General features: G+C 43.3%; 1 protein-coding gene across 1 annotated transcript in view; it reads left to right on the forward strand.

Annotated features, from left to right (window-relative positions):
* Window positions 1-13,620, forward strand: part of LOC121696220 (sodium/hydrogen exchanger 3-like) — a 34,790-nt gene that overhangs the window by 12,221 nt on the left and 8,949 nt on the right. The window contains exon 2 of the mRNA XM_042077575.1: window positions 11,938-12,240. Within this exon, the coding sequence (XP_041933509.1) occupies window positions 11,938-12,240 (303 nt within the window). The remainder of the gene's footprint in view (window positions 1-11,937; window positions 12,241-13,620) is intronic.

Below are 13,620 nucleotides of genomic sequence, written 5' to 3' on the forward strand. Positions count from 1 at the left end.
ACCACTACCAGTAGTTCAACCACTGGTCGGACGAGATAACTGACTATATTAATTAAATAATTATGAGTCATCATGGCTTCTCAGGTCATGTGGATAGAGAGACAGGGTCTGAGTCAAACACAGGGAGGAGTGGGGAGATTGTCTAAAGATTGGTGCCATTCCTACCATCAACTCGGTGCTGCCCTCCCGCTCGTCGACTAGGCGTCGATGGCATGATACGGCTGTGCCCCGGAATCTTCTCCAACTCCCCCCATCCCCACTGCCTGCGTCTGCAACATCTACTAAGCGCATCCCAGTGCATTGGTCTTCTCGCCCCGCGACTGCCAGATCTCGCCCGACGCGTGGAATTAACACAACCTCGCTCCGTCCACTGAAGTATCAAGGATTCACGCCGTCTACCACGTCCGAGCTAACTACACCTGTTAAATTTGCCCTGTTTAACGCTCGGTCGTTAGTTAACAAGGCATTTATCCTTTTTCACGACTAGGAAACTTGATGTACTGTTCATAACAGAAACGTGGCTTAATGCAAATGATCTCACTCCACTCGGAGAGCTATGCCCTCCACACTGTGGTTTTCTAAATACTCCTAGGGCCTGTGGTCGTGGAGGTGGCCTAGCCACAATATTCAAAAACACATTTAAATGTCGTTTTTTGCCCACAAATGCCTACTCCTCGTTTGAAGTGCAATTGCTACTGTTTGTCCATATGCCTTTACTTTGTGCCTTAGTATACAGACCTCCTAAAACTACTGGTAGCCTATTTATTCAGGAGTTCACTGATCTCCTCTCCTCTATGGCCGCCCGTTTAGATAAAGTGTTGATTGTTGGGGACTTTAACATCCACATATGCTGTCCCACTAAACCAATGGTCAATGAGTTCATTAACGTTTTAGAGTCTTTTAACCTAACTCAGTCAGTGTCTGGTCCAACCCATCAAAGGGGCCATACCTTAGACCTTGTTCTCTCCTCTGGTTTTGATGTGGCCAATCTCACCATATCCGATATTGGTGTATCAGATCACCACATGATTGACTTTGAGTCTACACTTGTATGCTCCCCACCCTCCCCCACTCAGCCCCCCCCCTCTCTCACGGATCTTAAACCCGGCCACAGCGTCAAAATTCTCTCATCATTTTAATTTGGCTCACCAGTCAAGTCTCTCTGTCTCTTTCTCCACCTGTTCAAACACTTATGACTTAGCCGCTCTTTTTAACTTAGCCTGCACTGACACTTTGAATCAGGTTGCACCTCTGACACCTAGAAAAGCCAAGGCCGCTTTACCCTGGCTAAATGACACCACCCGTGCTCTTCGGCTTGTCTGCAGACAAGCTGAACGCAGATGGAAGAAGGATAAGCTCCAAATTTCATATGATCTTTTGCGTGATAGCCTAAACAGCTATCAACTTGCTGATAAAAAGTCAAAAGCTGATTACTACGCTGAGATAATTAATAAGCATGCCCACAGACCCAAAGTGCTTTTTAAAACAATTAACTTAATCTTAAACCCTGCTGCCCACTCTATTGAAAGCTCCACCGAAGCTTGTGATCTATTTTATTCAAAAATTGACTTAATAAGAGCCAATATCTTTTGTTCTACTCTTGACCCTGCAGAGCATCAACCCCCCATTAGCAGCCATCTCCAGCACTTTGTACCAGTTTCTTCCTCTGAGCTGTCTCAAGTTGTCTCACGAATGAAGCCCACTCATTGCCTCTCAGATGTCATTCCTTCTCAGCTCTTCAGAGATATCTATTCAATTATCTGTCCTTTCATTCTGGCTATAGTAAACAGTTCACTAGCCACTGGTGTTGTCCCATCTTCTTTTAAGCATGCTACTGTGCAACCTCTCCTAAAAAAGCCTTCCCTTGACTCTAACGATTTAAAAAATGACAGACCTATCTCAAAATTGCCTTTTATCTCCAAAATTTTAGAGAAAGTGGTTTTCCTGCAGCTCACAGAATATCTAAACAGTTTTAATTTAATAGATAAATTCCAATCTGGTTTTAGAGCTATCCACAGCACTGAATCTGCCCTACTGAAAGTTTACAATGACATTCTGATCTGCACTGATTCTGTTTCCTGTGCCATCTTAGTTTTATTAGATCTCAGTGCTGCATTTGATACCATTGAACATGGTATCTTGCTGCACAGGCTGGAGCACAGAGTTGGTCTGCAGGGCACTGTACTCACCTGGTTCACCTCATACCTCAAAGATAGGACTTTTTCTGTCAAATTGGGAAATCATTCATCTTCATCTGCTACCATGAAATGTGGGCTCCCCCAAGGTTCAATCCTTGGCCCCCTCCTCTTCTCTCTATACATGCTGCCCCTCAGTTCCATTTTTGATAAATATGGCATCCAATACCACTGCTACGCTGATGATACCCAAATCTATCTCCCAGTGGCTAGCTACATAGCTGCCTCAATGATATTAAATCTTGGATGGCCTGCAATTTCCTACAACTCAACGACAGCAAAACTGAAATAATCATATTTGGTCCACCCTCCTCTGTCACCAGCCTCAGCAGTACTCTTGGTCCACTCTCAAAAAATGTGCACTCCGTGGTTAGAAATATTGGTGTCATGCTGGATAGCTCTCTAAATTTTAATAAACAAATCAACAGTGTGGTCCGAAGTGGCTTTTATCAACTTTTATCAACTCTTCAAGTCAAGTCGGCTTTTATTGTCAATTTTTTTACATGCACTGGTCATACAAAGAATTGAAATTTCGTTTCTTACTTTCCCATGCAGACATAGACATGCTTTAAATACAGACATAGACATACTATAGACATAGCCATAGACAATAAACATTAAATTAAAGTGCAAGACTGAAATATAGAACATGTATGTATCAAAATAGAAATATAGGACATATATATAAAACAAATAGAGGTAGTTGTGTTGTATATTTATATAGTCTTAACAGTTACATGAAGTTTAAACTTGTGCTTGTGCGACCTGTGTGAATTTCAAGTATATCAGGCTTGATGTGAAGCAGCAACACGTTAGGCTGCGCAGTCACAGTGCAGTTCCACAGGGCGGTGTTGGGGGGGGGGGGGGGTTAGGGTAGACAGGATCCTAGTTTCCTAGGTTCCTGGCTGGCTGGTGGGTGGGGGGGGGCTGTCAGTGATGGGAGCGTGGGTAGAGTGTTCAGCATCCTGATTGCTTGGTGGATGAAGCTACTTGCCAGTCTGGTGGTGCGGGAGCGGAGGCTCCTGTACCGCTTTCCAGAGGGCAGGAGGCTGAACAGTTTGTGTGCAGGGTGGGTTGTATCCTTGACAATCATTAGTGCTTTGCGGGTGAGGCGGGTGGTGTAAATGTCCTGCAGGGAGGGGAGTGGTGCTCCAATGATCCTCTTAGCTGTGTTAACAGTGCGCTGGAGGGTCTTCCTGTTCTGATCTGTGCAGCTTCCGCCCCACACTATGATGCTGCTGGAGACGATGCTCTCGATGGTCCCTCTGTAGAATGTAGTCATGACAGGAGGCGTGGCACTTGGCTTCTTCAATTTGCGCAAGAAGTAGAGGCGCTGCTGGGCTTTCTTCGCCAGTGATGCTGTGTTGGTGGTCCAGGAGAGGTCGTCGCTGATGTGCACCCCCAGAAATTTTGTGCTGCTCACTCTCTCCACAGCATCTCCGTCGATGGACAGTGGTGGCAGTTGTTTGTGGCCTCTCTGAAAGTTGACAACAATCTCCTTGGTCTTGCGGACATTTAGCAGGAGGTTGTTGTCTTTGCACCATTTAGCCAGCAGGTCTACTTCTTCTCTGTAGTGAGCCTCATCGCCCTTAGTGATGAGGCCCACCAGTGTTGTGTCGTCCGCAAACTTCACCAGATGGTTGGAGCTGTGAGTGGTTGTACAGTCATGTGTTAGCAGTGTGAAGAGCAGGGGGCTGAGCACACACCCTTGAGGGGCCCCCGTGCTCAGGGTCAGAGTGCTTGAGGTGTTGTCCCCGACACGTACTGCTTGTGGTCTCTGCAACAGGAAGTCCAGCAGCCAGTTGCAGAGGGAGGTACTGAATCCTAGCTTGTCCAGTTTGCTGATGAGTTGTTGTGGTATTATGGTATTGAATGCTGAACTGAAGTCTATGAACAGCATTCTCACATATGAGTCTTTATTGTCTAAGTGGGTGAGGGCTGGATGGAGGGCAGAGCAGATTGCATCCTCCGTGGTTCGTTTGGCTCGGTATGCAAACTGGAAGGGGTCCAGGGTGGGGGGTAGGGTGGCTTTGATGTGTGACATGACTAGCCGTTCGAAGCACTTCATGATTATGGGCGTGAGTGCTACAGGACGGTAGTCATTGAAGCATGATGGTGATGATTTCTTTGGCACGGGTATGATGGTGGCAGTTTTGAAAAGTGATGGGATGACTGCTTGCTCCAGAGAGGTGTTGAAAATGTCTGTAAAAACATCCTTCAGCTCTTCTGCACAGTCTTTCAACACTCGTCCTGGTATGTTGTGTGGGCCTGCTGCTTTGCGTGGGTTAATGGTGGCTAGTGTCCTCTTCACGCTGGCAGAGGACAGGTACAGGGGTTGGTCGTGGGGGGGAGGTGGGGTTTTCTGTGGGTGAGTGTCATTTTGTGCTTCAAAACGGGCGAAAAAACTGTTCAGGTCATTTAGCAGAGAGGTGTTGTTCTCACAGCTCCGTGGCGCAGGCTTGTAGTCAGTGATGGCCTGTATGCCCTGCCATAGGCTCTGTGCATCTCTGCTGTCTTTGAAGTGTGTTGTTATTTTGTCTGTGTAATCCTTTTTTGCCTTCCTGATGCCCTGGGACAGGTTAGCCCTCGCTGTTCTTAGGCCAGCTACATCTCCAGCTCTGAAGGCTTTGTCTCTGGCCCTCAGCAGTCTGTGGACGTCTCCTGTCAGCCATGGCTTCTGGTTGGCCCGAGTGGTGATGTGTTTTATTTCTGTAACATCATCGATGCATTTGGTGATGTAGGAGGTCACAGTGTCTGTGTATTCCTCAATGTCAATGTGGTTGTTGTGGGTGGCAGCTGTTTTGAAGATATCCCAGTCTGTTGTTTCAAAGCAGTCCTGAAGTTGTGAGACGGCCCCCTCCGGCCACATTCTCACCTCCTTCAGAACCGGTTTGGTGACTTTTGCTCTTTGTCTGTATCGGGGCAGCAGCAGGATGCTAATGTGGTCTGATTGCCCGATGTGGGGGAGGGGTTTGGCTTTGTAGGCTTCTTTCTGTGGGGTGTAAACAAGGTCCAGGGTGTTTTGTCCTCTTGTTGGGAAGTTTACATGTTGGTGAAATTTTGGTAGTACAGTTTTGAGATTGGCGTGATTGAAGTCTCCAGCGATGATTGTGAAGGCATCTGGATGTCTTAGGCACTTGGCTAATCTCAAGTCCTTTTTATCACAAAACGACCTTGAAACCCTTATACATGCTTTTATTACCTCCAGATTCGATTATTGCAATATTTTATACACAGGACTGACCCAATCCAACATTCACAAATTACAGATGGTCCAGAATGCAGCAGCCAGATTTCTTACTGGTACTAAAAAGAGAGAGCACATCCAAGGCCGTAGCCAGTATTTTTCAAATACCGAGGTCAGGGGCGTCGCTAGAAATTTGGGCACCCCAAAATGCTAGGAGGTTCTTCCGAGCCCCCCCCCCCCCCCCAATTTTGCCAACAACCATATATTTGTTCAGATTATAACATGTTTTGTTTATAACTTGAACCAACACACTTTTTTGCACCTGTATATCTGAGCCTTTTCCCAAATTGGCTTTGGATATTTATACTGGACCCTGCTCCTTCTGTTAAGAATGAGCTGCTTCTCCTCATCAGTGTAGCAAATGTTGCATAATTTGCAGGGTTATAGGCTGCAGATCTTGTAGGCTACCTTCACACAGTGAGTGTCACATCTTGACTCTCACTTGGGGGGGCCCTTCACCTATCATTTCCCTCTTCTCCTCTTTCTTCTCAACTGCCTGATTTCTATCCCCTGTCTCATGTGTTGGATTTCTTAAAACAACAAGTCTCTAAATTACTGAACAATAATTGATATAATTTGACAATAAGTAGCCTAATATTTGTGCCATGAGATAATATCCTTCACAACATTATCCATCCTATATAACATTGATATAGCTTCGTTTTCAATGCAGGTTAGCTAACTGCATCTCCACTGAATTTCAACATACATTTTCATTATTTAGCATCTCATTGGTAGCCCTAGGCCTATATTTCTTACCTTCCCTCCTTCTCTGTCTGCTCTTCTGCTGGCTTTCCAAACGTTAACTTTGTGACAGCCTTTGTTCAGGTCAGGTGAATTGAGATTAGCCTACTGCAGAAATTAACAAAACGTCAAGTTTATTTTGAAATGTATTTTTAAACTATGTTAGCTGCGTTGCGTTCTTTAATTAGTTTAGTACACAGCCCTCGACTCTACTTTCGTTTTGATATGTAGGTAGGCTATCACGTGACGGTCCGTTGATGCAAAGATAATTGTCTCGTCGGCTAGGCCTATTTGTAGCCTACTTAATAAATGAAACGAAACGTAAAGAAAAAAATACCGAGGACATGACCTCGGTGTCCTCTATAGTAGCTACGGCCATGAGCACATCACACCAGTCCTGGCTCAGCTGCACTGGCTTCCTGTTAAATTTAGAATTGATTTTAAGATTTTACTTTTTCATAGGTGCCAACTCTCACGCATTGGCCGTGAGACACACGCATTTGATTAGTTTCACACACTCACACGCCACACCCCCGATTTCTCACGCTGAAGTGTCAACCCGGTCGGTCAGATGCCTGAAAAATGAGTTTAGCCTATCTATAGATCTACCTGTTGAGCCACGGTTATGCTTTCAGAGACGGTGAAAGAGTTCAAGAGCACCCCCTGTCTGTGGAATTTTCTAAATGTTCTCTCATTTGCGATATACTTCAGAAGCCATCCCAGGCGCATTTCCCCCGCATTTCCCCGGCTTCAGGTATGCTGAGTATTATTGAGTATTTTTCACGCTGAAGTGTCAACCTGGTAGGTCAAATACCTGGCAGATGAGGTTCAACTAAACTAAAACCTATACATATGATATCACACATCAGGTGAACGTGCGGAATCTAAGCTTTCCAATGATATTAGCGCCAAGTTGCTGTGATAAATGGTTCGCGAGAAAATTAACATTGAACCGACGTGCAATTTAGGCTAATCATATTTGGATTTTGCACACAGTGCACACCCATTACTCTCGGTTTAATATTTCATTAACCCTTCACACAACACGTGGCAAACCCAATATCACAATAAACAGCAAACCGTACCGAATACGAGGATATAAAGCATGCCTCTGTGCAATAAGTGGTTCCTGAGTAATCCGGTTTTGAAATTGCAACACATTTCTACATAGCCTCATTGGGGAGAAATTATAATGTATTCTAATGTAAACTATTTGTCAGTAGGCCTACATACATTTTTGTAAATTGCTCAGCCATAGATTATCCCACTATCATGGTTCTTATATTGTCAGGTTCCAGCCAATCCCATTACAGATAAAATAATATATTTATATTGGCATGCTTCCCAGTGACATTAATGCAAAAATATGAAGAAAATCAAATAACGAAACACAAATATTGATATAAAGCCTGACATAAGCCATATGCAAACATTCACATCATGCAGATATGGGTACATCCTGAAAAAGGAATAGCATGTAGGCTATGGCCATTACAATGACCAATATATTATCTTAAATAAACCAGCTGAATAACACAGGTGACCACTTCTGCATAATTTAATTGAGTGCTGAAATGTACACACATTTTTGAAAATTTCTGAACTGTGAAATGTAGCATATGTTTTTGTGGTTGTGAACTTATTGCAATATCACCATAACTATTCCACCTGTGTGTGCATGGTTATAATTCTGAAGTGCAAAATAGCTTAGGCTACAGCACAAATATTTCCATAAAAATAAGCAAGTTTGACCTCTGAATTTATTTTGAAAGTGCACCTGATTGATGCATTTAAAAGTTAAAATATACAAACATTTCTTAAATTCTTACAAAACACCCACCCACTTTTTAAAATTGTTAGTTTGGACCCCCCCCCCCCCCCACACACACACACACACTTTTGCCGTGCGAAATACCAGTGCTGTTTTCAGCATCTGTTTAGTGCTTCATTGTCATTTTCATTGGATTCTCCCATTTGCGCGTAAATCACTCATAAACTTTTTTTTTTTGTTACACGCATTCTCCCATTCCTCTTCTGTCACACACACAGTGACAAGCGCCAAATCCCCCGCAGTGTTCAGAGATCAGTCATCCCCCTCACTTTTGATAAGGTAAAAAGCCTTATAGGTACGCCAAATAATAACCTATAGGTTTGCGCTAGGCTATGTAAAACTCCCCATTAACAGCATCACGTCACTAACCACAGCTAAGACTGCACAATCTCTATTCACTCTGTTGGATATCTGAAGCCAGTTTGTCTACTTAGATACTGTAAATCCTCAAATTATGGCCGGGGTCTTAAGACAAAGTACAGGCCTTTAGGGGCAGGACAGCCCTTTATTTCTTATGCGAGTTTTATTTTGAGACATGCGTTTCTTGGAGCGGCATACTGGTAGGCCTTCAAAAGCATGACATTTTCGGTTTAGTTTGATATTTAATTTACTTTTGGACTGTTTGATTATATTGTTAAATGTTCGGACTGATGGGCACTGAAATCTGGGGAGGTATTTGATGATCACTATTACGTTCCATGTAGTTGAAAGAGTGTCGGGATTTCAAACAAACCATCCGCTTTCATGCGTTCATTGAACGTCTGCGGTGCTGTAATGGAAACCTTATTGCGTAGCCAAGTAGCCTATTGAGTTATTTTTAAATTATGCATGATTTAATTTTTATTAATTTCGTAGGCTGGCTTTATTTTGTCATATAGAAGTATCTAAATAACCTGTTAAAATGTACCAGAATTCAGGAAATTGCATCTAGTCCAAAAATGTTTTTCTGTATGTTCATTTAACTCTGGGACCCTGGTCCCAGGGATGGATTACTGCACGGGCATTCTGGGCCCAGACCCAGGGGCCCAAGGTGTCAGGGTGCCCTGAAGCCCAAGCCTTTGCATGGAATCATTGCCTCAATATCAACACATCAGGATGTAGGCTATGAATCTGATTGAATTTAGTATTGGCCATCCCCAAAATGCTAGCCTGACGAGCCAGACCCACATTAAAATGTAGGGTCTGGGCACTCACCGTTCGCAGTGCTCAGTCCGAGGGGTGGGATAATCGGTTGTCTTTCAAATTCCCTCTGCACGCAAAAGGACAGCACTGAGTCCCATGCGTTTTCCCACCAGCGGAGCTAGTTGGCTAGTTCAAACTTTTGCCATCTCAAAACAAGCGTAACTCGTGTCACACTGTTGGCCAACAGCAATATCCATCTTCTTTGTTTTCAAGTAGCAGGGAATTTAAGCCAAACCGTTGCAACTCTGCCATCAATCATTATGTTATGCCCCCCTAACGACTCTATAGACGATTTGATTGGCCTGATAGAAGTTTAATTTTTCGAGCTCACAAGCCAACGGAGAGTTGCTAGACTAGCCCTGGAAGCAAATGTAATTTGCTGCCGCTAGGGTGTGTCTAGATTTCTAAGCTACCAAAATGCACCAGAATACAGGAAATCACATCAAACAAATGAAGAAAATTCTGGGGGAGGACACCCAAACCCCCCTTCCACATGTGCGACAATTAGTGGGGAGCCCTTAATACATGTGGGCCCAGGGGCCCGAAAGTTCATAATCTGTCCATGCCTGGTCCCTACACCTGAGAACCACTGATGTACGTTTTTTTTTTACTGTACGGTATAATGCTGAATGAGCCAAACTAAAATTTCCGCAGCAAAACTTTGGTTGGCCCCACCAAATCTCACTCCAAGGTTTTTTGAAAAGTTGGCAGCCCTGCTTTTTGTTTTTAAAGCTCTTAATGGCCTAGCACCCCCCTACATTGCTGAAATCCTTTCTCCACACTCTACCTCTAGGTCGACCCGGTCATCTTCAAGACAACTCTTAACTCGCTTTGGACAAAGGCGTCTGCTAAATCCATAACCATAACCATAACTGTCCCCCGCACACGTCTCGAAACAAAAGGTGACCGGGCCTTCTCTGTGGCTGGCCCAAACTTATGGAATCCCCTCCCACCCCACATTAAGTCCTCGACTACCCTTGCTAGTTTTAAGTCTAATTTAAAAACGTACCTTTTCTCTCTTGCTTTTAACAACCTTTAATTCTGCCCCCTGTGTTTTGTGTGTGTGTCCCTCTACCTTTTTACTTATTTTTTATCTACCACTTACTTTTAGTTATTTATTTATCTTATATATATATATATATATATATATATATATATATCCTGCTTACTCTATTTTACCTGTTTTACTCCATTTATTTTATGTTCTTATTTTTATATCATATATTTTTTTTAACTTTATCTATTCTACTGATCTTATTATTATTATTATTACTACTATTATTTTTTTTTTCTAATGTACTACTTCCTAATTCTACTCATGTAATATTATTTTCCTTTACTTTTTTATACATTTCTTTAGTCAGACCTGTGTATCCCTGGGCCCCTTTTTATGTTTCAACTGTTGCCTAACCTCTCATTGCCATGTAAAGCACTTTGGGTCAATTTCTGTTGTTTTTAAATGTGCTATATAAATAAAAGTGACTTGACTTGACTTGACTTGACTTGACTAAAGGTTGGACCCAGCACTGAGGCTGTGGTTGAGGCTGGGGCTGGGGAGGCGGTGGTCGGTTGCAGAGAGGCTGCAGAAAGGTTGCAGACTTTGCAGACAGAAGTTGACAAGTACTAGCAGTGATTCACCGCACGTTATCAGAGCACCATGCTGTTCCAGGAATACTCTACTGTTTTGACGAGAGGCATTCCACAGGTAAAAGCAGCAGAAGCAGCATGTTTGGCGTGTGACGTCAGAAGATAGCTGAGATGTTGGTGTTCTGGTGGGAGATGTGTCAGGACGTTGTTGTACTTTGTGGTTGCTTGGATGTGTCTGGAACACAAGAGCTCTAATGTGCACATTTTAAGAGGTTCAGTTTAATAGATTGAATTGTAACACAAGTGGGATTGTAAATGGAATGTTCTTCTTCCATTTCCCCTGCTGTCTCCTCGTCTTCATATATTTTTCTGTACCAACAGCAAAAAGGTCAGTGCAGGACATTGCAAGTCCTAGTCTTTTTGAAAAGAGAAAACATAAATTAATCAAATATTAGTCAGCAAAGTATTACCCCCATTTATGGATATCATCTTGTTAAATCACCTGACTTACCCTTTTCTAAACATAACTTCAAGTAGTCTTGATGAAATCAAACAAAAACAACTTTGTTTCACTTGCCCAACCCTTTATAATTTCTCAAAGGTTAATAATGCACCAAAGGTTAATAAAGTTAACACCGCCTTTGAAGTCTGGCTGTAGAGACTATATTTCACACTAGAGGTGTCAATCATTCACAAACCAAAATAAACAAAATATCACCTCAAAGCGGACATTAAGATTTCTTCTGTAATGGTTGCCGTGACCTTAGCAAAGAGAGTGGAAAAATAAACAGCCTTGTTATACAAACTACTGCTGAAATGAATTTGATTTAATATCCACGTGGCTTCCCCATATGAACCCAATTGTACAGATCAGCTATGTACCATGAGATTATGCACCATGAGGGACATTTAGAGGACTTTTTTTAAAGCTCAATCCTATGGGTCACTAGACAACCTTTGGCTCTCCAAGGCCACTGCTGCTCCTGTCAATATATTCCCATTACGATGTGTTATCTGTGGGCTGCTGCAAATTAGACTTAAACATGGGGGAAAGGCATGATTCAATGAAAGACTGAACCTCTCTCTCTCCCGCTGTGTGTGTGTGTCTCTCTCTCTCCCGCTGTGTGTGTGTGTCTCTCTCTCACCTGCAGTGTTTGAGCTGGACCATCATGTGACCAGCGTGTTCCCCGAGAGTGGACTGCTCATTATCATCGGCTTCGTCCTGGGCGGGATTGTGTGGGGCGCAAACAACGTCCAGACCTTCACACTGACGCCCACCGTCTTCTTCTACTACCTGCTGCCCCAGATCATCCTGGACACCGGCTACTTCATGCCCAACAAGCTCTTCTTCAGCAACCTAGGCGCCATCCTCATCTATGCCATCATCGGAACGTGCTGGAACGCGGCTGCCGTGGGGCTCTCTATGTGGGGCTGCTACCTAGGGGGCGCCATGGGTGAGTGTCCTAGAACAGTGGTTCTCAAAGTGGGGTCCGGGGACCCCTTGGGGTCCGCGACCCATAGCCAAGGGGTCCGCAAAATAATTTGCTTGAAATCATAAAATTGAGTTTTATCATTTTAAAAATTAATATCTACAGATGATGCCCCTTTTCAACCATAAAACTTAGATCATGAAGAACCATTCCTACTACTGCTTAGCTTGGCTTATTTGTTAGCCAGCTAGCTGATGAATGTGTAGAAATGTTTGAGTGAGTCCATGTTGTCAAGTGATACAAAATCCAAAACTGACAAAAGATGAAGTTGCACATCTGCCAAAAAAACATGGGATAGTGGACCTGTCCACAACTTCAGAGAATAGAAATGACATGCTTAATTGTTACGGCTATGAGGGGGTCCTCGGAATATTTTCTCCCCCAAAAGGGGTCCTTGGAACCAAAAACATTGAGAACCCCTGTCCTAGAAGGTCAAAGGTTAAAGGGGTTTTAAATATCCAGGGACAAACACATAGGTGAAATCAGAGCCCGTCTACGGAGAGCCTGGCCACTCCGTATTAAGTCCCAATTGTACCGAATTTTGGTTGCAGTTCCACCAGAGTTCCACTGGGGGCGATCGCCATGAGTACAGAATGAATTGGAGTCAATGGAGCTAGACGGCTAAATTTGTCTCTTTCACCTGATTGTCGTTGACAAATCTCAGATTTGATTGTAGTTTGTGTAACTTCAACATGGGTTATAGGTCAAAAGTTGAAAGAACGAGTGCTTATGTCCTTTTGATTTCTTACAGGTTGGGTTGTTGTTGCCCATAACACGCTAGCATTGTGCTAATGAATGACGTCATTGACACGTTTGAAAGGCTTTTTAGAACAATTAAGTGACTTTAAAAAATATAATACTCAACCAAGTGTATTTTCTTTACCTCCCCTTTCGAATACAATATTCAAATTACTTGAAAAAAAATTATAACCCGAGAAAAGTGGATTTTGAGGGGTACAGCTCCATAGACCTCCATGCATTCTTCACTCGTGGACGAGCGCCCTCATGTGGAACCACAGGAGGAACTGCAACCAGTTCAGAAACCGGAAGTTTTCCGAGAGTGGCAGTTCTCCCCTTATTAGACATTCTCTGGTGAAATGAAAAACACACCCAAACATGGGTACCGTGTTATGCAACATAATTGTATAAAAGCACATAAAAGAACGCTCATAGTGGCGTTCAAAGTAGTAGTACCACAGTTGTTTTGACTAAGAGAGAAGGTATTGAAAAATAACGCTAGCCTTTTCATCTGATAATCATAATAATTGATTGGACACAGAACGTTGAAGCGGGACCCTGTTATATCTCAATTTTACTTATGAATTAAGGAGATATTGCAGAATT

The sequence above is a fragment of the Alosa sapidissima genome, chromosome 21, assembly GCF_018492685.1.
Source record: "Alosa sapidissima isolate fAloSap1 chromosome 21, fAloSap1.pri, whole genome shotgun sequence".
NCBI lineage: Eukaryota > Metazoa > Chordata > Actinopteri > Clupeiformes > Clupeidae > Alosa > Alosa sapidissima.